Source organism: Calliphora vicina, chromosome 1 (assembly GCF_958450345.1).
Source record: "Calliphora vicina chromosome 1, idCalVici1.1, whole genome shotgun sequence".
Lineage (NCBI taxonomy): Eukaryota > Metazoa > Arthropoda > Insecta > Diptera > Calliphoridae > Calliphora > Calliphora vicina.
In genome coordinates, this window is record NC_088780.1 from 61,821,519 (window position 1) to 61,846,009 (window position 24,491).

General features: G+C 29.2%; 1 protein-coding gene across 4 annotated transcripts in view; it reads right to left on the minus strand.

Moving 5' to 3' along the window:
- The window catches only part of LOC135949189 (uncharacterized), a 53,994-nt gene that overhangs the window by 14,638 nt on the left and 14,865 nt on the right, over positions 1-24,491 (minus strand). For 3 of the 4 annotated variants that reach the window (XM_065498662.1, XM_065498664.1, XM_065498663.1), the window contains exon 2: positions 4,772-5,104. The exons of the other annotated variant lie outside the window; for it this stretch is intronic. In XM_065498662.1, the coding sequence (XP_065354734.1) occupies positions 4,772-4,848 (77 nt within the window). In that variant the 5' untranslated portion in view covers positions 4,849-5,104. The remainder of the gene's footprint in view (positions 1-4,771; positions 5,105-24,491) is intronic. 4 annotated transcript variants of the gene reach the window in all.

Genomic DNA, 24,491 nt, shown 5'->3' on the forward strand with positions numbered 1-24,491 from the left:
CCATACAATCTTGGAGCACTCTAATATACATACATATGTATATGTGAACGTAAATTTGTCTGTAAAATATGTAAAAAATGTTGAATTCAAATAAATTTTTTAATTTTTTCTTTATGTCATCTATTTTCATTTTCAAAATCTGGTCGCCTTAGGTAAGAGTGCAATTGCACAATTATTCCTAGAAATATAAATTGTAATTAGAAGATGCCCTTAGCAATGAAACACAACTGACCAAAACGAGAATAAGTTTATTCCGAAACTGCTCTGTCAACTCTGATCGAAAGTGTTTAAACACATTAATTAAAAGTTATGATGATAATAACAATAATGATGTTGAGGATGTGGAAATTGGACTTTTCGAAATATTTATTATATTATTTTAAACCTAATTGTAAAATAACATTTTTAATTATTTTTGTAACTGCCAAAAAAACTCATAGATTGGTAAACAAATTTTACCATTTTTATTATTATAAAATGTTTTTAAATAATTCATTCTAGAACGAGTGTTATCAAAAACCTTTCAGACTATTTAATGACGACATTCTAACTAATAACGATCTAGTTAGTTACGAGTGTTGTCAGAAACATTTCATTCTATTTAATGACGACATTCTAACTAATAACGATGCAATCACTTCTAAAACCCGTTCTTTAGAACACAACACCAGTTATTTGGAAATAGTGATACTTATATTCGGTTTAGACTAGTTCTGTAGATCTCTAATTAGTTCTGAAACATTATACTTATATATCTCAAAAAATTTTACATACAATTATCTTTTAATATCAAAATTAATATTAAAAATTAAATTATATAGTTGGACAAATAGGAATACACAAATTATAATATATTGTGGATGCAACATACTTATGTGAAAGTAGAGTTTCCAAAAAACTGAAAAAATTCAAAACCACGGTTTCGGTTTTAAAAAATTGAAAACCGATCGTTTTCGGTTTTGTGGTAATTTATTAAATATTAAGTGTTATAGAAACAAAATGAGTTGATAATATAGGAAATACTATACAAATTTAAAATTCAAAGTTGACAGGTGTTCAAGAGGATAGTGGCAAATTTATTTTAATGGTACTTTTTTAATACGTATTTTAAATTAGCTAGCATATATATAATAAAGTTGGCTAATATACTTCTCAGTAAAGAAATAATCAAGAATAGGGTGCTCAATGGTATTATGATACCAAAAAAGGAGAACTAAAACAAACTAAGGAGTACTTTTTGGTTTTTCAAAATGGTACTTTTTGAATTTATTGAATATTGAACCTAGAATCTAGGAAATTACTTACTTTAGAATCATGGAAACTTGTCGGGGGTTTGAGTGTGGATAATTGGTACTTTTTCTTCGAATGGTACCTTTTATTATATTAAATTATTTTACTCATATACATAATAGTTGCCTGATATGCTTCTGAGTAAAGAAAGAATCAAGGATAGATTACATTAATTGCATTGAGATAACAAAAACTATTAGTATTTTTTCGTTCTCCGAATAGTATTTTTGTAAATTTGTATAATAACACTATACAACAAAATCAAATTTTTTCCAAAATTACAATATCCGACCAATAAATTTAGATAGAGATAGAGGAGACAAAAAAAAGACACGTGTATCGACTTTGAAAGTTTACATCTGAATTTCATTTGAGGGGGGTTAAAGTTTCCCAACTCTGGCACATTCTTATTGTTAATCGGCATAAGAAACCATGTGATCCAAGGCGAATTTATTTATACAAGGTGGAGTCAGTCAAACAGCTGATAATTTTTTTTTCACTTTTTGGTTCTAACAATTGTTAACTGTAACAGTTAACTGTCAAAGCTTGATTTTATATTTAAATATCTACATTAGGCATATAATTAATTTTGGCTATATTTTTGGCATACCACCACGTGATGGCCAATGTTGTATAAGTAATGAAAATCATTTTTTTAGGTCATTTGGAATCAAAAACATCACGCACCAACACCAATTTCTAAAATAAACCAAATTTTTTTTTCTCTGAAAAATTATATAAATAATTTCATATTTTTTTTGCAAGTGTGAAGAATACTTCCCTTTTTAAAGTATGTCCGCAGTTATTATTAAAATAAAATATATTGTTTTTCAAAATAATTGAAAAAATTTAATGAAAAACTTTATTGCGTTTGGTGCGTGAACTTTTTTAACAACCGCGAAAAAATAATACCGTGGTTTTTATATTTTTAATACTCTATACGACTATGCTATGCCAATTTGCATATTTGCAAAAATTGTCAATAGTTATATCCCTAATCTACATATTCTAAGCTTATTAACAAAATATTTATTTTATTCAATTATCTACACTATATTAAGTTTAAATAATTATTTGTTTAATTTTTCATTTTGGTTTTTTGACATTTGTTAAGACCAATCGTTGTTTTTGTAGAACTCACACCACCTTGTATAAATTCGACTTGATGTGATCCTTACATTTTAAGTATAAAATGTGTTCAGCAAATTTGTGTAAAATGTTACGGAGAACATTTTTGTAGAATATGTTAACCCTCTAAATTCTCAAGGCATGGGTCTTTTTAAAAAAGAACAAAAAACACCATTAAAACATGGATTTAAAGGGTTAAAATGTTCCGCAAAAATATTATCCGTGAAATTTTACTATAAGTGAATACACATTTTATTTGGTGTTGTACAGTGTAATGATCTTATAAGCTGAAAATTAAACACATATGATTCTGACCGAGTTATAATCTTAAACAGGTACTTTTTTCCATTTAATATTACTTATTGACTATTTTATAATAGTAAACCTAAAAATTAAAAATTAGGCACACATGATTCTGAATGAGTTAGATTTCACAAAAGGTGACTTTAGTGGTATATTTTTATCGGATATTTGAAAATAACTAAGTCTTTGTTACAAAAATTTTACATAATTTTTTTAAATTAAATAAATAAAGTCATTTGAAGTTTAATTGCCAGGAAATACTCGTATAATCAATATTTTTAAACATGTTTCCTTGCCTGGGAAACGGAGCCTGCTACATCATCTGAAGCAATTGTGGAGCAGCAGAACTAAAGGTACTTTTATGAAAATTTAAAAATTTTGAGAAATTGATTTCAATCCAAATATTATAAAAATACCAAAAAATCAATTTGTAAAAAAATTCGAAAAAGTATATACGCTTTGTTCTGCGGCTGCTCAATTATTGTAATACAATTTAAAAAATTTAAAGAAATCTTAAGATAATTTTACATCGACTTGTTTTTAGAAAAATTATATGAATCATTTGATGAAAAAGTTTGTTTTTCATTTCTAAATTTTTAATTTTTCTACTGAAAATAGATTAGTAATAAAAACCGAAGAATAATTGTCGGTTTCGGTTTTAGGCCTTGAAAATAGCGAAACTCTATGTGAAACCAATCATCTTACAAAAACCTTTCAAACACAATTCAATAAAACGTATTATAACGCGCTTTTATCTCTAAATAACTATGTATATTTTATATTGTATGAGTCTTCTTATGTTTATTCTATAAATAATATAAACCAAACAAACAATAAATATTATAAAAACTACGATTAATAATAAGTCATACGTGAAACTAGAACAAGTACTCTCTATAAAAATAGTTCTCGAAATTTAAAAAAATTAGTTGAAATTTAATATCTGATATCTTATTTTGAATTTAAGCGTATAGCAAATTCCTAATCTACGGAAAATTCTAAGAACTTTTCCAGAAGAAACCTGGTTCTAAAATCAAAATCGAGCTTCCGGTTTTTAACGAGAAGATTTGGAGCTCAAGACCTCTTTTGCTAGGAGACCTCGGGTATGTTCAATTTTAAAAATAATAATATTTCTTCGTTTGTGTTCAAAAAATTACTTATATATAGAATCTTCTCGTCGAGTACTACATATAACATCTCGTAGCTATCAATTATCTCTTATAGCGTAAGAGATATTGGCATTTGAATAATACATTTTTAACATTTTTACCCACCCTACTCCAGTTTTTTGATGACCGCGGTTTCAAATATTTTTTCCGATTTTCTCTATTTTTAATTTATAGGACTAACAAGAAATGTATATATAACATAAAGAAAAAATTGATTAAAAATAATGACTGAGTCCAAAGTTATGCTTATTCTTTTTAAGTTATCTAAAAAAATTTCTAAGAAGATGCGTAAAGAATATATAGCTACGAGATGTTATATGTAGTACTCGACGAGAAGATTCTATATATATGTAATTTTTTTGAAATCGGAACACAAACGAAGAAATATTATTATTTTTAAAATTGAACATACCCGAGGTCTCCTAGCAAAAGAGGTCTTGAGCTCCAAATCTTCTCGTAAAAAACCGGAAGCTCGATTTTGATTTTAGAACCATGGTTTCTTCTGAAAAAGTTCATAGAATTTTCCGTAGATTACGAATTTGCTATACGCTTTACCACGTTTTTTGGGCCCGAACAAATTGACCCACCCTACTGCCCACAGTCCACTCTAATCCAATACAACTTTCTGAACTTAGTTGTATTATAATAAAATTCTCACTAATACCTTTTGATAACAACGTAATACTACAAAGTGCAAGTATGATTGACAATTAACACATTTATTATAAAAATGGAAGATAATGCGATTGACTTTCAAATATTAAAACGTAAGTAGATAATTAATTTAATGCAATAACGTATGATGATTGTTGAGTTTCATGACCACGTACAATTTATATTACGTATACCTATATATGCATTTACAATTTTATCGCACTTACCCGAATTTATCTTTCGACTCAACCGCATTTAACAATGTAAGAACCGGCAAAACAATTAACAAATTGTTTACAAACATTTTCACTTGTAGTTGTTTTTTATTGACAGAAATAAAAATAATAGATGGTGGCAATTTACAAGTAAATTAAATAATTAAAGAAAGACTGCGTTGAAGTCCGCTTTAAATTAATTCTAATGTCAGCCGGGATCACTTCAGAACATTTGAGACTTTTAATAACTTGATGATTTCATAGCAACAAGATCACGTACATATGGACTCACTCGCTTGTAATATCTCTACATTCAGATTGAACGAACTGAGATTATAATTTCAACTGAAATATAATAAACATTAAATGAATAAATAAATAAATTAAAAAAAGTACATACTACATTCATACATACAAAAAATGTACACAATTTAATATTCTACTAGCAAATTGTTAATAATCTTTTTATATATTTATTTAATTATTTATTTATAAGTGCAAGGTAAGCATGAAATGAATCGATATTTATAAGTTTACTACAGTCAAGCGAAATTAAACACATTCTAATTTAATTTTATAAAAACTAAAATTAAATAACACAGTAATTCGAAATTGAACGAAATACACTCATATGCAGGGGATCTCATGTAGCAATTCTGTTTTGTTGGATTATATAGATTACGGAAATACTTATAGTTTTTCTCGATCACTTCGTTTTAGGGATTCTTAAAGTCACAACTTCAAAACATCATAAATATGTATGATATTTTGAAACTAATTTTAAAATTCATTCTTTACGGTAGTTTAAAGTCACTATGTTCCCCAAATAAAACAAAATATGTATGTATGTTTTTAAAAAAAATTATAACAACATGATCAAGATGCATTAACCAGGTGGCAGCGTAACTACAACAATACAAGAACAATAGTAATTTTTGTTTGTATAATCCCTTCTAAACTGTCAAAAAGAAGTTCACAAAAACGCACTTTTTAAAATGAAATAGTTTTTTAGCACAAAAACACACGTGACAAAAACACGCTTTTATTATATTAAACTAGTTGATCACCCCGCCCCGGCTTCGCCCGGTAGCATTTACTAATGTTAGTTCTTCAAGTTTCTCCAACCCACTCACACCAGCCTGTTCTTATTTATTTGTAAATAAAATATCTAAATTTGTACTGCATACTTTAGGGAGCTTTTTTATTACAGTTGACTGGACTCACAAAAAAAAGAATTTCCGAGTTTTACCCGGAATTTTTGAATTTTTTTTCTTTACAAACCATCTCCTCAAAATTTCGAATCGAATAAAAAAAATCTGCCAAATCGCCCCAGCCGTTCTCACGTGATGACATTACATACATGGACCATTTCAGTTTTATATATATAGAAGATAGATATAAAGGAATCTAATAAATTTAAACATGTTTTTGAAATTTCAAAAGGGAAAACATGAGTAGAGTAAAATAAATAGTCACACAAACAATATTTTCCTTCACAGCGCACAGTGGTATAGAAAAAAAAATATAGGAAATAAATATGTAACTTCTAAACGGCAAGTCCGATTTGAATGAAATTTCACACGCACAAAGAGGAAGTGCTGTTAAGTGTAAGTTTTGAACTTGGGCCCACCAAGGGCGCGACCAAGGATCCTCAAAGTAGGACACCTCGGGTATGTTACATTTTTAAAACGATCCTATTTCTTCGTTTGTGTTCCGATTTCAAAAAAAATACATATATAGAATCTCTCCATAGAGCACTACAAAAAACCTCAATTATCAATAGCTATGAATTATCTCTTATAGCTTAGGACCTATACACATTTGAAAATTAAATTTTCAAAATTTTTACCCATCCTACTCCAGTTTTTTGATAACAGCTGATCCAAATATTTCCCGATTTTCTCCAATTTTCCTTTATTGAAGTAACAACACATGTATGTGTCAAATAGAATTTGTGCATTTGAATTTAAAAAATTCGATTTTTCGCTAATGTTTTTTCGGAGAATGGTTTCATAGCATATCTCAGCTGTTTTAATTGAGAAATTTGGGCTGGAAACTGGAAAATTTTATATTTTCTTTTTAAGGTAGTTCTAAAGACATTTTTATTTTTAATAATTTTACATGTAAAAAATATATTATGTTTGCACTTTTTCTTAAAATCACTCTATTAAAATCAATTAAGAAGAGAAAAGTGTAAGGAGAACAAAAATAGTTCGATTAACGGTTAATTTTTACTTTGAATCTTATCTATGTTTTAATCGTACGTTCGCGACCTAAAAAATCATTTTATTGTAATTACCTTGCATTAAACGTCAACTGGAGCCAGACAGAACACATTTTAATTAAGCTCGGTGTCACTAATTTGTAAATAAAAAAAACTTCTGGGTTACAATTAAATAAAGTTTTTTTTTATTTGCAAGTAAAGTAAGTAAATTTTTTTTATAAAGAATGCATTTATTTTCTTAACACGTATCAGAACGATAAATATAATTTTTTTTGGCCCAAGAACGAAGCCTATCGAAACTGGCTGAAATCGGTCCATTATTTCACATAGCCTCCATACAAATGTCCGTACGAAATTGGACTTTATCGGACATAAATGTTTAATTTATACAGGTATATACTTGGGTATTCATTCGACTAATGATCGTTTTATTAATCGAATAATTTCGTACGAATAATTATTCGAACAATTTAAAAATGGCCATTTTCGAATAACGAATAATTCGGACAATTTTATATAGAACAATCGAATAAATGTTCATATATATTTAAATTTATTAAATTGCTTAAAAATTTTCATAATTTCAAATTCAAATAAGTAATAATAACTCACAAAAATTGTATTGTTTCTGAAATTAGACAAAGGGACTTCCTATCACTGTAGGTGAGTGTTCCGATAGCTCCTTCTATAAATATATAAATATTACTGCAAGAAGTAACTTAGGAATTGAACCAATGAAAATAAAAGGTACGGAATAAAATATTTGTTATTTTGCTGGCTAAGTAATGAATACGTATTATCATCGAAAAACACCGAAAACCCACAAAATTGTTTGTGTGTCTACAATATGCGTTGCAAGTTGATTTTAAAAATGTCGCCAACAACAAATGTTCTTGCAAAGAACGAAATGTTCTTGCTATGTTGAACGAATTAAAAGAAAATATTAAGGGAAAGCCAGTACTGTCATGTTGTCAATATTATAAAAGTACTGAAAAAAATATTTTCGTTAATTTTTTTTTTTAAATTAATGAAATTTATTTTTAAAAATGTCATTAATATGTGTTGTTGTATATTTGTGTTTTATTTTATTTTTTAAATACATAGAAAATCTGCTATTTTCTTTTACAAATTTCTAGTAAATTGATATAAAACTCATTCTTGGTAACACTGTTTCTTTATTTGTCATTTTGCTTGCGATAAGTGACAAAAATTTACTTGCAAGCTGTGCTGCAGAATGTGTTAGTAAAAAACTGTGAGTGTATTGAGTTTTAATAATCAAAATTTTAACATAGATTAAAGTGGAGTTGAATGCGATGGAGAATGTGATTTTGAAACGTTCGTCGAAAGTGATATTGAGAATGACATTTATAATGATTACATTATCTGATCTTTAATAAATCGAATGATAAACACAAATATTGCAAACTAACGTTTTGTTGCAAGAAAAGCATGCAACAACATGATTTTGAACACCGTTGAACATCTTTGTTTAACATAGTAATAAACTTTTTTCGTATTTGTAAATGCATCAATCATGAACTGCCTGATTTCAAATTAGCTACGTTCATTACAATGATATCAAACTTTGGACAGATTCCCTTTATTGTATAATTCCCCAAGACCACTTTATTAAGCAAAGATTTGGCAACGTTGATAGAGTTTAACCCATTCCCAGCCATTGTACCTGCTTGAGTACAGAAAAAAGGCTATATTCAAATACTCATAAATTTTTTAACAAGATAAATTTGACTTTTTTTGTGATTTTGCATTCAACACACTGTGCTTTTAAACATCAAACATACAAATTTTAAAAAAATAATACCCTTAAGGTATATTTTGTCCTGTTTTTATAATGCTACATCATTTTTTGGAATATTAGCGAGGTTAGTAACAATTGAGCTGCGGAGAGCAAACACAGTTTTACGAAAGCAAGAGTTTTTTATAATTTTATGAAGTAGAGTTATTATGTGTACATTTTATAAAAATGTATAAGAAAAAATAATTTTTTGGGACAAAGTTGTGTGATTAGGAAAATCGGTGTACCCAATTGGGTACAATGGCTTGATATGTATTATTTTTTTTAAGATTTTTCTTACGCTAAAATAGAATTTCAGACCATCAAAGTTTTTAATGCAAATGTTTTAAAAACTAGATTTTTTGGAAAAATATGAGCACCACAATTTTGATAGCTATTATTTTATCAGATCCGGATTGTAATATGGATGAAGATGAAGGTGTTGCTGACGACTGTGTTAGAGATCGCATGTACCAGGTGAAATATAAGTATTTTGTGACAGTGATAGCGACGATGATGTTCCACTTGAGATGTTCTGACAGAAAATAATGCCCTCAAGATCAAGCAAAACAAATTCTATTTGGATACTATTTTTTGAACAATGAGTTCAATATTATTTCATACTTGAATGGGAAAAGGTTATTAGTTTAATCATTTAGCAGGCTTGCATTTATGCATCGCAAGCTAATAAACACAATTTATCCTTCAACGCAGAAGATTTGAATATATTCTTGAGTATTTTGCTTTACAGTGGATTTCGCTCTATGCCAAAAGAAGATATGTATTGGGTGCTCTGCGAGGATACTCGCACTCCAAAATTTCCGAAATTATATCACGGAACAGATTCAATGAAATAAAACGTTTTGTTAATTTGGCTGATAACACTAATTTAGATGCTACTGACAAGGTGAGACCCATATACAATTTACACCGGCTTCAGGTGTCGCAACTACTCCTGGAAACCAATTTCCTTAAAGGATAAAAAATCCCCTACGATGGGGTGAATGTCATAACAGAATAAGATGGTTGTCTGAACAATGCGATATTGCGATGTGTTGAAAAAGTAATGTTTTAAAAATGTTCACACATTATAAAAATAGCATACACTTTACGCCATTGTACCCTTTCAGGTACAGCCCCAAAAACACGTTTCCTAAAATTTTTTTTTAATTTTCTATGTTCTTTAGTTTAAATAAATAAATGAATTTAAAAATTTTTCATTTTAAATGGTCTTGGTTTTTAATGGGTTAATGTATAATACAATTTATTATAAATAATTTAGAAATAGTGAATAATTAATTTACTAACGAATTAGTTACTCAATTTAAAACCCGAATTAATGAACGACATAAAAAAGTTTTAATACGTTTATATTGTATTTGAATTCAGGATCATGTCCAACTAGCTCTAATTTTTTAAAGCATAGATCCAAAACGGAAACTAAAGGGTTTGCTAGTCAATGGTTTTGTAGATTGTTCGGGAGTTAATCTGATCAGAATATTTCTGTTGAAAATTTAATAATGGACTTTGTTTTCGAATGTTTTTTAACATTATCAATACTTGAATTGTTAACTTTAACGTTATTTTTTGGTTTTCTTTAACAATAAAATATAAAAAAACCGACATCAAAACTTCATTATTTACTTTTTTGTGACGTGTGACCGAATTATTCGAACAAGTTAAAATCTCTTATTCGAATTATTCGTTTTATTCGAATACCCTAGTATATACACAAATATTGTTCCAAATAAGTATATACCGAATTCATGTCACCAAATTTTATTATGACCGGTCTATACTTAGTCATATCTGCCATATAAGACCCGATGCACATAAAATTCAACATAATTAACTTTCATAAAGACATACTAAATCACACGACCTAATTTCATGGTGATCTTTCAATAATTGGTCATAGCTCCCATAACTTCCGAAAATCACACATTGAAATTTTAAAAGAAAAATGTTTTTGCTCATTTACTTAGTGTAGGGTATTATATGATCATACCGATCATACTTTCTTACTTGTTTGTTAAGGAAATTTTAAGATATTTATGGGAAAATGCATGGTGATAATAATAAAAAAAACATATGGAAATATCGGCCGAAAGTCCACTGATGAAATCATATTGGGCCCTATGGAATAGTTTACAATTGTTAAATAACTGCTTATACAGCATATGGGAAAGTGCTGACGGTAAAACAGTGACAAATCTAATTGTTGTACCATCCTCTAAAATAAACGAAGTAATGAAAGAGTTTCATGACGGTACCAGTGGTGGTCATCTTGGTGTGACAAAAACCTTAGAGAAGCTAAAACAACGTTTTTATTGGGTGGGTTGTCAGCAAGCAGTAGCCGATTGTGTAGCCAATTGTCCACAATGCATAGCAGCGAAGGGCCCAGTAAGAAGAAGTCGTGGACAACTTCAGCAGTATAACTCAAGTGCGCCATTCGAGCGGATTGCGATGGATGTGTCAGGCCCTTGCCCTGTCCGTGATGTTGGAAACCGTTATGTTTTAGTGGTTATGGATTATTTCAGCAAATGGCTTTTCTATTGGCATACAGGTCAGCTGTTCATGACTCGACCTCTCGAACACCAGCAAAAATTGTCTTCGGGACAGAACTCAAGTTGCCTGGTGATTTATAATTCGGTATTAAGCCCTCATCAAATAATGAAAACACTTCCCAAGAGCAAGATGACCTTAACGAACTTCACGAATTCGTACGCAGACGAATAAAAATTATCAGCGACAAAATGAAAGCCAGATACGATCGAGCAGCGAATTCTGAGGGATTTAATGAAGGCCAACTTGTACTGCGTATAACCCACAACGCAAGAAAGGACTGTCTCCCAAACTACAAACCCATTGGGATGGACCATACAAGGTGATTAAGAAATTAAACGACGTGGTGTACAGAATACAGAAAGAAAAGAGCCCGAGATCTAAAATGAAGGTCGTACATCTAGAACGACTAGCCGCATATGGGAGAACTGAATCTATGCCTATTCGGGACGAACAGGCTTAAGCGGAGGCAGTCTTACGAAATTGTACTTGAATTCAAATATAACGATTTTAAGGGCTGATTTAAAAGTAGCATAATGCTTTCAAATAACAGTGCTGTAATAGCAAACTGTAACATATCTGTGGGCATTGTTAAATAAAAGCTTTCAGTTGGCCATTGATCGTAAGTTGGCAACGCCGTTTGAATTCGAATATTCAGTTAAAGAACATTGTAGAAAGTACACCACAGATGGCGTATGATCTAGAATATTCGAACTTTGACAGTATAAATAGTGGCAGAGGTTGCAGTCGTGAGTGAGTTTATCAGAGACGCTTTTCGAATAAACATCAACTGAGTGCCTTAAAGTGTGTTGTGTTTTTCAAGTAAATTCGTGTACACTATAAATTGTGTCTGTATTTCTGAGAATTTATAAACGTGTATAAAAAACATTGAGTGGCTATTTAATTCTGTTGTTGTTGTACATTTTAAATAGATAAAGAGTTGTTACAATTTTTAAACTACTAAACGGCTTTTATTTGCAATCAAAAGTATCCGGTTTATTTAAAGGAAATAAACCAGCGTTTTAAAAAGGTTAAAACGTAACAATATATATTTTTTTTTTGTTTACGAAAAATATTTTATTTTTGTTTCATTGCGGTCTAACGTGTAGTAGGTTTTTCAAAAAAGAGAAGTCCAAATAAGTTTATTTCAAGTGTTTACTTCAACATTGCAGTACCAACAATGTCATCGCAAGATTTGAGTTTTGGCCATAAATTGTGTATTTCTAGACCTATGTGACATGTCCCAATACATATGGAATACATTCCGTTTGACCTCCCGTTTACAGAGGGGTCACACTCGTGCCTTATTATATGGTGTTTTCTCCAGCACTGAAGTTAATTTTTGGTGGTTTAAATATTCTGTGTTTAGTCACTAAATAAAGAAAAAGTCATACACCAGTGCTCATGCGTATTCCTAGTTGTCTCGTTGAGTGGACAACGACTACTAAAATGTAAGAGCATAAGAATACGTGTGATTTGATTCTGCACAATTGTGCTATGGGCTGCGCATTACTGGTTTAGTCACTAAACCAGTAAAGGCTGGGTTAGCCGACCGTTGATGTAATGTAACCGTAATGTTGACTTAACGTAACACTTTAGTGCAATTATAGAACATTAAAAACGTGTCATATGATTTTGACATAAACAAACAAATTTAAACAGCTGTTTGAAAGTGTTATCAACACAATTGTTTTAAATACTGTTCAAGCGATTTTATAATTTTTTTCTGCGATTTTAAAAAAAAAATTATTAAACTTTTTTGGTAATAGTATTAAAAAACCGTATTTTTTTTACACATAATGTATTCATCGTCATTGTGAAGTGCTTCGAAGTGACTTCATATACAGACTTTATTTATTAAAGGTCCGATAACTTAAAAATTAATTAATTAAATTGCCTTTATGTTCGTAATAGTAATAGTTAACTTTAAGGGTACCTTTTTCTATTGCTTAAAGTTTCACCTTCACTATTTCGAACATAAAGGCAAGTTGTAATAATTTAATATTTTCAAACTTATTACTTTCGACTATTATTAGTATACATTTTATAAATGCCTGTATGAACTAATTTGTATAATAAGTAATACACACTGTACCTCTTCAAACCCTCGCCATCAAGCTTCGTATGTCTGCCTTTCAATTTCTGCATTGTAAAAGTGGACTATGCGCATTTCACTGGTTACTGAGGCCAGATCATCAGGAAACCTTTTCCCAAAAGGCTTTAGAAAAACTAAAGATACAAATCAAACTATAGAGTGAATGAGAATTACAGACACTCAAGCTTTATTTGTAAAAATATCAAAGCTTAAACAAAACATCAACAATAAACAGTGAGTTTATCTTTTCTTACATTTTGTTTTTTATTTATGTATTTATATCATTGAAATATTTAAAACATTGAAAATATTGTTAAGCGTTCTGAGTAGTGTTTATAAAAAACCGACTTTTTAAAAAACCGGTTTATCGGTTAACCGAAAATTGGCCTTTTTTAAAAAACCGGTTTTTCGGTTAACCGACATTGAAAAACCGGTTAACCGTCATATATGTGTAAAAGCATAAAATGTCCTATAAAGTATACACAGCTTTAAAATTTGTAGTTTTTAGTAGTCAGGAATGGTTAATGGCTAAGTCCATTTTGTTTTGTAAAAATTTCAAAATTATTATCTCAGTCAAATGGAATTGAGTATAAATTTTTTACTAACTATATGATACTTGTTTTAATTATTGATTTTTTCATTAAATTTCAACCAAAAAATATAAATCAATTTTTTAATTAAATATTTGATAATTTTGAAATTTATTATCACCTCGACTTTCTGATATGAAACAGAAAATGTTACAAGTCCCAAAAAAGGACCCAAACGCACTTCTTCTTACTGTTTATTTGTCATTATAAATCATAACAAATATGTAAGTAATAAAACTCCATTATCAGATCTCATAAATATTTCAAATCATGGATTTTAGAACGTTTTTTGTCTCTCCTGTAATATTTCTGAAAAGGACTTTGTACACTAAGCTAACGAAGATTTAGATTAACTTCTAGAATTATGCGGAATTTAATTTTTAATTTAAATTTATTCTGAAAAAGTTTTTAAGTAAACCCATCGTCCTCTACTATTTAGAATCATTGAAATTCTTAAAAATATCAATCTAAAGAGGTCTGTATTGTAAATCATTAGTTTAGGTTTCAAATCAGACCAATGATGTGTGTACAATGAATATAAAAAATGCACAAAACCATGAGATTTCTTAAGTTTAGACCTAAATTTTAAAAACCGGTTAACCGAGTGATAAAAACCGGTTAACCGAAAATCAACATTTCAAATTAACCGGTTCGCAAAAAACCGAGATTTCGAAGAAAAATCGGTTTTTCGGTTAACCGGTTTATAAACACTAGTTCTGAGCATAAGTATTTTTCATACAAGACTTTTAAAATCAACAAGTTGGCAACACCGTTAGTAAATGTCACGTAGAAACGTAAAGAAATTCTGTTTTTCACAGGTTCAGACGTTGCAGTTAAGTTACATTTTGTCACTATAACTGCTTTAACTACTTTACACACAATAGAAAGGATCAGCTGTTCCGTTCCGTTAAGGTTACACTACATTACAGTCGGCTAATCCACCCTTAATGCACTAAACTTTAGTGCAGTGATGTTCACGCCATACAACAATTGTTCAAAAAATTTACACACATTTGTTACGCTCTTTTAAAAACTCTTGTTCATTCAGTGATGTTAACTTTTTAATTTCGATTACCGTACAGCCCTAAAAAAATTACCGTTTTTTAAGTAAAATTACCGTATGTAAAGTTTTGTACAAAAATAATAATATTTTCTTATTGAAACAGGTTTATTTTTATAATTCAATATATCGAGGGCCTATATTCAAAACTCTCTATCTTAAAAAACACAACTTTTCAGGAAAGCCAAAATATTTTTTTTTCGCGTATTACTTGATTTATTAAAATTCGGTATGCTACAATTATTTTAAAGCAACTACTGAATCTCACATATAATTTGTTTTTAAAATTTTGCATTATTTATATTTTCTTCTCAAAATATTCAATTCAAAAGATATGATAAGATAGAGGATTTTGCATTTTAATAGAATTAAATTATTTTGATTTCATTTATGCCATCTGTCAGTTTTTAATGTGATTTATTTAGATAACGGCTAATAATACAACATAATATAAAAAACACTTTAAAAGTAGACACTTTTTAAGCAAACTCCAACTTTAACCATTAATTGTTATGCCATGGAAATTATATTTTCCAAAAACAAAAAGGTAAAATATTTCCATGGTAATTCATTTTTTTAAATGATTGAAAAATGTAAAATTCATGTTCAGCATTCAAAAATTAGTAAGAACACATGAATTGCAAGAAGAAATTATTCCAAAAAAAATATTTGAAAAGATAGAGACTTTTGCATTCGGAAAAAAATAATTGTATAACATAGAGAAATAACAAAAATGCAAATAAAATAGTAAAAAACAATATGCTTGTAAGAAATTCACATCATAGATGAGGGCTGTTTTATTGAACATTTTACCATCAAAAACTAATTTTCATGAATATCAAAGATAGAGGGTTTTGAATATAGGACCAATTTTGTAAAACAGCAGAATACCATTTTTATCAACATATTTTATTTGCCTTTTTCCTTATCAATTTCATTAAATTCATCCATTTGAACATTTTCTGGGAAATGCAAAACTAAAGGATATTTTAATATTACAGAAATATTGGTATCGAACAAATGGGGGATTTATTACATCAATATTTTTAATGATTGCATTTGATTTGATTCAAAAAAATGTTTGCAACAGTTTTTAATACTAATTTTCAAGCAAAAACTTTACTTACAAATAAGCCGAAAAATAAGGGGAATTTGACGATTCGACTACTTATTTTTCTATTGAAAGAAGTCATTATTTTTGTTCGCGATGTCCCAAAAGTAATCCTTTATATTTTGGCCGGAAATAAGTTGTTTTGTTAGTAGAGTTATTTATAGAATTTTGTATTTGCAAACAAAAAATAAAAAAAAAATAAGTCGCAGCCAAGAGTCGAACCATCAACCATCCGTTTGCTTGTCTGTTGTTGTACTCACTACACCACTGCTTAGTTATTTTATTGTGCGTCAAATAATGGTTTTCACACAGTAATGCAATATTCTTTTGTGTTTTTCTAAAAATTAACATGCAATAAAAAAATGGGCAAATTGAAAAAAAGTAACAGTTTTTTTGTTTTCTTTGTTTATTTTATAGTGAAGTCTAAAAAACAAAAACAGTATACTTAAAAAATAAGTTATTAAAAAAGACATTACTTAAGTAGCAATTGTAGCTTTGTAAGCGAAGTTTTTGCTGGGTTGTTTGTATTTATATCCATACCTGAAAGACTTGCGGTAGTTGGTTATCATCATCCTCAAAATTTTATTATTATTTTAATGAGAAATATGTATGTATATCATATGTAGACACATTATGGAAATATAACTTTTGCGATATAATTCATAAAAATTTAAACTTTTTAAAATTACCGTACAAATGTAGAAATTACCTGCCTACCGTACGGAGGACTAAATTACCGTACAATACGGTAATTACCGTACGGTTAACATCACTGTGTTCATTCATCGTTTAGCAAGCGATGTAAACACATGCGACGGACTATCGTAATTTTTTTTCAGAAATTTGTTAAGCATTGTTGTTGGTTGTTTTTGAACGAAGCATAGCAAACACACGCGTTTCAATTACAATTGGACACAAAACAACAAAGTCAGAAATAAATAAAAAAATTTAGAGAATTTCGGCCGTATAATGTGTATTTTTTTATTTCCTTAAAATTTAAATTACATTAATTTAATAAATTGGTTATATCTGGCAAAAATTCTAAATCTAAACATTCTTTATTTTGTTCTTATTTTAAGTGTTTGACATTATGTTTGCTGGGTAGCTCTCTCACCAATACATCTTCATTTTTATTTTTGCACATCACTGGTTTAGTGCTACTTTTAGCTTCTCTAGCTGTGATTATTCTTTGCAATGCCAGCTCTCGAATGCGGTCTATATCTTTAAGTTGATTTTCCGGGTTAGCAAAAAAAAACATTTCTTTCGATAACAGAATCAACAACTGATCTCATATTTTCCCGTAAAAAACGAGAGTACATAATCAGATGAAAAATATGTTTGGCTCCTTTTTTAAAAGACGTTTTTTGTTTGATTAGAAAATTTTCTGATGGATTAAGGGTACTTACGTAAACTCTGAGTAGACGATTAGCAGAGGTAAGCCAACTCAAGTGCGCAATTTTTCCAGGTTTACGGTTTGCCAGCTCAGGACTACAATAACCAGTTTTGTACAACTTTACATATCTCATAAAGATATTTTTGATCCGTAATTGTGGATCGACCACATTTTTCGGCAACACTGATTGAAAAATGACGTTGCAAAATCGACAACGGTTGTGTCATTTTGACACCATACGGTGACACTTTTTTTGACACCGTACGTTTACAATTTGTAAACAAACAGGTACGAAACGACAACGCAATGTTATTAAATTAAACACCGACGCATTTCAACGTGAGTTGCTGTGCTTTGTTTTTATAAGTGAGTTTTAATTTTATTTACATTAAAACATTTTAATAAATATAATGATAAAAGTGAAGTAAATAAATGGTTTAAAAACCAAAATATGAAAGAAAGAGTAATTGTGTTTAATAGCGAATTTGTGTTGATGCAGATGAAGATCCATGCAGTGAGAATATCACCAAATCCAGTGACGACATACAACTCCAAAAAATCCTGGAAACAATAAATAATCCTTCAGTTTTTCTACATTAAAAAGGTAAGTAGAGCTATATATATATATATATATATATATATATTTAGGCCGGGTCGATTTGTACGGAGGATCAAAAAGTAAAAAATCGTATAGCAGAAACGTAATCTACGGAAAATTCTAAGAAAGTTTCCCCAAGAAACCATAGGTCTAAAATCAAATCCTATCTTGCGCATTTCGTATTTTATCTAATAAAAAAAACTATTAAAAAAAATATATGGGCAAATCCTGCGTGACGAACGTTTCATTCGTACACGTTTTCATATTTAAATATGAAAATTTTTTGGTTTTCCAAATAAGATACTTCCAATGTACTATACGCTATAGTTAGATTTAAGTGCAATTCCAAATGGCATAAGATATTACCTTTTAGTTGCCATTTCTTGCGAAATAATTGATCGCAAAGGTTTGTGACGCATGTTACAAAAAGTGGAAGTAACATTAAATGTTGAAGTGTTTATTCTAGAGTATCCAAAACCGAAAACCGGTCAACCGATTTTTTCATCTTTGTAAACTCCACCGGTTTCGGTTTTTTTAACTTTTCGGTTTTTTGACAAACCGGTTTTTGTAAGACGGTTAACCGGTTTTAATGAAATATATTTTCTAAAGCTCATTCAATCATATATATGAAAAACTTTGATACCATTTTTAAAAATATTGATTTATTTTATAGAAAATTATAGCATTTGACAATATTTCGTAAAAGATATAAAATAATTGCATAAAGATAGAGCCTTAGGAATTCAAAATTGCTAAACTTCCGAAGATTTAGTACACAATTCTTAACAAATTTCTTATTAGCGTCCACAAACAAAAATAAATATGTATAAGGAGACCTTTTTCATATTAAATAAAAATTTGATATAAACCGGTTAACCGGTTTTTTTTTAAGATAAAAACCAAAACCGTTTAACTGGCTTTTTTAAAAGGCAATAATCAAAACCGGTTTTTTCAAAAACACACTTTTTCGGTTAAACCGGAAACCGGTTTTTCAAATTTGCCGGTTTTTTGGACACTCTAGTTTATTCGTAACTTCAGCGAATTTGGCATAATAAAGCACACAAAATCTTATTCCTAAAAGAAAGATGAATGAAAGAGAATTCTAATATAATTTATTTGCATGAACGTTCATTTGCCGTTTTTATAAAAATCCGAGAACATTTAGTGACGCACGTTTTATCCAGATGCTTGAAAAGTATCTCCTTTTCCGTGAGATGTTGCGAAAAATTCCATTCAAAGTGAAATTACTCAAAATTTATTTGTATTTAAATTGAATGGTCAAAAATATAGCTGTCAGTCGAACATCCCAGTTGGACATGTCTTCAAGACAACGTCGACGATGCGTACACGACAATGTTAAATCCTAGACGACACGTAGGCGACAGCCCATACAAATCGTTGACGACTTTTTCGAACAAAGGGCACTTAAATCGTACGCGACAATGTGAGCGACATTATCATGCACATTGTCGTTGACGATCATATGGATGACAATGTGGTTAAAGTTGTCATCGACGACTATAAACACGAATTTTCTCTCATGGCATCGTTGATGACAGTTAGCTACTGTATCTTCCATATTGTCGTTGATGACCATATAGTGGACACTATCCATAATCCGGTCGTCAATATTCCTACTTTGTAACCAGACTTTTTTGTAGAAATAGATTATGTTTTTTATTCATTAATTATATTAAATAATTTTATTAATGCTAAACATATTTATTAATGCATATAAAATATTTTAAATAAATAAAATTATACAGTTTATTTAATTCATTTTTAAATAATACATTTATAATTTCGAAAATATAATCAATTCATTTAATTATTACGGGGGATTTTGTTTGTCTTTTTTTTTGACCGGTATTATTCTTGAACATTACCTCGTCCATCAGCCACATACAAATTTTGACCCGGAAGTTGTAAAATGTCTGCCAGCACATAAGTTTCATCATCCAGGTGTATATTTTTATAAAATTTGCCTTAAATTTTTTCTCTAGTTCTTTTGCTTCTAAAGTTAAAGAACAACTTATACGACTTCAACCCAGCATTAGCTTTGGCTCTGCGCACAAAATAATCAGAGTATTTAACTTTACGAGCTGCTTTTCTGATAGAAGTGTTCGTTGCTCTTCGAAAGAGTTGTTCGACAGTATTTGATATTGGTAATATCTGTCAGACCTTTTACTGATCCAGGTTTTCATTAAATATTCAAGTCATCCTCTTACTGATTAATGGATTCTGAAACGATGAACCTTCAGATGTTTTGCTATTATAGATTTTCAAGAAAATAGCAAAAGATCTGAAGGTTCATCGCCACACTGTTTCGTTACTTTTTTCGCCGTTACGCACTTTAACCACCTTTCACTAGAACTTTAAAAACTCAACTGAATATCTATACGTTCCTCCTGCGTTAGTTTGTTTTGTTTTCTTATTTTCTGTTAAAGTCCCGCTATTTTGCATTTTTAAATGAAGAAGTGTTTAAGACTTCGTCGCTCATCTGGTTGTCAATATAGTTTGAAAGACGTCAAAATGCATGCAATTGTATTACTGATCTCACAACAGTATTACTGATGATAAGCTGAATACATTGTCGCTCATCTTGTCGTGGATGTGGCTTGATACAGGTCAATATGCATGCACTTGTCGCTCACATTGTCCTGAATAATATTTTATTCAATACAAGATCATGAAATTGTCGTTAGCTAATCAACAATGGAGCTTCAAACACGACAACATATGCGACTTTGATTTATACTTGTCCTCACAGGCATTGTATAGACGACAAATTATAAAATGTCCTGAAGACAACATTGACGAAAATTTCGTCCATGACTCTCTGGCCAACTGGGATCTTGTTAACATTTAAGTAATGATAAAAACACATTAAAAAAATATTTTTTTTTGTATAAAATTAAGATATCTGCGCTAGTGTTGGATTTGATAATCATTTTTGTATGAATGACCATAGAAATACATTTTGTTTATATATAAAATATAATACACATGTATGATATATCTAGTCTAATATTACAATTAAAAATTTCAAGTTTGATTCATTTAAAAATTTTTTTGTTGGTAGACTGTTTCTGGGATTTGCCCATATGTACATTAAAGTTCGTTTGTTACCAGGTCACGTCATTTGTTTTTCGGATATCATGACTTTTCTGAAGCTTTTTGCGCAAGTAAAAATAATGGCGTCCTTTTTGTTGGAAAATTTTCAATCCTTGTGGCGGTTCAACGCACCTAAAGATGCGCATTTTGATCACATTTTTCTTTAGAGCAAAAACGGTTGAATATTTTGCAAATCTGATTGCACCAGTCGATTGTGCATCAAACATTAATACAATTGTTGTTTTTTGAATCCTTAAAAATAATTCCAAAAACCCACAACAGGGTCGCACATTTCATAAACAAAATAAAAAAAAGTATTTTAGATTTTTTAAATATACACATGAAAGGACATTTTAAGCTTATCAAAATGGTACCAATATTTCTTTTCTATCACAACCCGTTAAAAAGTTATGTGGCTAAAAATATTTTGTAAAGGCAAGCTAATAAAAAAATTTATAAACTTTTTTTAACAATATAAATTAAATAAATAACTTTGAAGCCACATAACTTTTTAACCGTTAGAAAGGAAATATTGGTGCCGTTTTGCTAAGTTTAAAATGGCTTTTCATCGTGCATGTTTAAAAAAAACTAAAATTATTTTTTAATTTTTTTATGAGATTTGCGCTGTTGTGGGTTTTTAGAACTAGGTTTTTGGGGAAAAAAATGTATGACAAAAAAAATTTTTTGATGAAAAAAAAATTCGGGTTAAAAAATATTTTTCCCGATTTTGACTCATTGTAGGTCCAACTTACTATAGCCTTATCTACATCGTTGCAATGGACTTTGAAATATCTATCATCAGATAACCATATTGTCTTTATTAATGACTTCGTAATACAGATATATATCAAAAATAGGTCAAAAATCGAGGTTGTCCCGGTTTTTTGCTCATATCTCCGTTATTTATGGACCGATTTTGCTGATTTTAAATAGCAAACTTCTCGAAAGCATGTCTGACAGAATTATTTGGATATCTGGGGTCGATTCTGCTATCTATAAGGATCCAGAATATATATACTTTATAGGGTCGGAAATGAAAAATGTAGAAATTACAAACGGAATGACAAACTTATATATACCCTTCTCACGAAGGTGAAGGGTATAACAAGAAACAAATTAAATTATTCAAAACTTAATAAAATTTATGTTTTTTGTTATTATTTGTATCTTTTGTATGAATTTATGTATATAAGTGAATATTTTAGTTTTGGTCAAAAAAAATGGCTCGCCAGACCTATGTGCATTGATTGGAACTTTCTTAGGTTTTGAACATGAACAAAATTCAAATGAAGTGCATTTGCAAGCAGCATGACTCAGATGACTCCAAAAAACACATTCGTTTGTTTTCGACACCACCATAATGGGTGGATATATTGGGTTAGTGCTGAAATTTGTAACGTGCAAAAATATTGTCCTAACACCCACTTAAGTATACCAATCTGCCCAGGACCACTTATTGGTTTTGTTTTTCTGAACATTATTTCTATAATATATTTTTATTTATACATACATTATTCGTGTTTAAATTTGGCTTCTATTCATGGACTATTTTTCTTATTCTAAACTGAAATGTTTAATTATTCAAAGAAAATATAATTTTTTCCTCGTTTATTCGAATGACAATCCCGATGTGTACATATTGTTACCTTAATATAGAAAGCCCCTAACTCGTGTTTTTTTTTTAATCCCAGATTTTCTTTTTTTGATCATATATCATATTTAGCCAAAAAATCAAAACATAAAAAAAACACGAGTTAGGTCCTTTCTATATTAAGGTAACGATATGTTATATTATTTCTTGTAAAAACAATCCATTGTATATTTAATCGCCAACAAGACAATACGGATCATTATTCAACAAATTTACAACTTAAATTAAACGCTTTGGTGAATAGATAAAAACTACAGAAAAAACTTAACAATAAGTTTGTTCGTTCAGTTCACAAACAAATATTTTGTTTATTATTTTAATCACATACATTTGTTTGTATGGAAACAAACATACTACATACATACATACATGTTTGTATTAATACTAGGGCGGTACTTTTTTTGTAAATATAAGAAACATTGTCGAATAGAGCAATCATAGAAAGTTGTAAAGAAAATTTATTACTTTTTCACGATTTTAACAAAGTTTACACTCAACGTATACAATATACTTATACATATGTATGTATGCAAATTAATACATAGACACACTGCCGCCCAATTGAATAGACATTTTCAGAAATATTTTTGTCTATCAATATCTTCCGAACGAACGAAATTATCTTAACCATAATTTCATTTAATTATGATATTATAAGGTTTATGTACTTGTTTAAGTAAAAATCTAAAAATTACGATGTCATATACATTTGTAAATAAGATACCCTGGTTATCTGGTAAATTTCGTTTTACGTTTGTTTCATAACCGAAACCGGTTTTTCGGTTTACTGACTTCGATTAAACCGTTTAACCGACATTGAAAGGAATTATTTTAAAAGTTTAAACAATTCTTTTTTATATGTAGAAAACTTTGTAGTTTTTAGTAGTCAGTGCTAATTCCATTTTATTTTGCAAAAATTTCAAAATTATTATCTCAGTAAAATACTTGTTTTAATTATTGGTTTATTCATTAAATTTCAATCTTTCCTGTAATATTCCTGAAAAGGATTAATAAAATAAAATTTTAAGGACAAAACACACTAATGAAATCAAATTTATTAAAAGAAGGTATGTACATCAAATTCAATATAACGTTAGGGAAAATCATCACTAAGTTTTTAATGAATCATTAGCAAGATTTATCCTAAACTTCTAGAGTTATGCGGAATTTAATATTAATTTTTAACAGTTTCGTTATGTGCGCACTTGGTTCTGAAAAAGTTTATAAGTAAAATCATCGTCCTCAACTTTTTAGAATCATTGTAATTCATAAACAAATTGTGTCGATAGAGGTTTATATTGTATATCAGCAGTTTAGGTTTAAAATCAGACCAAATGTTTGATATAATGTGTAGATAATTTTTGCAATTGAAAACACATTTTTGTTATTTTTTGTGTTTCAATTACGAAAATTATCTATTCAATAATATTTTTTCTGTGTTATTTTAGTCCCAAATTTTAAAAGCCGTTTTTAAAAAATCAATTGAAAATCAACATTTTAAATTAACCGGTTCGCAAAAAACTGAGATTTCGAAGA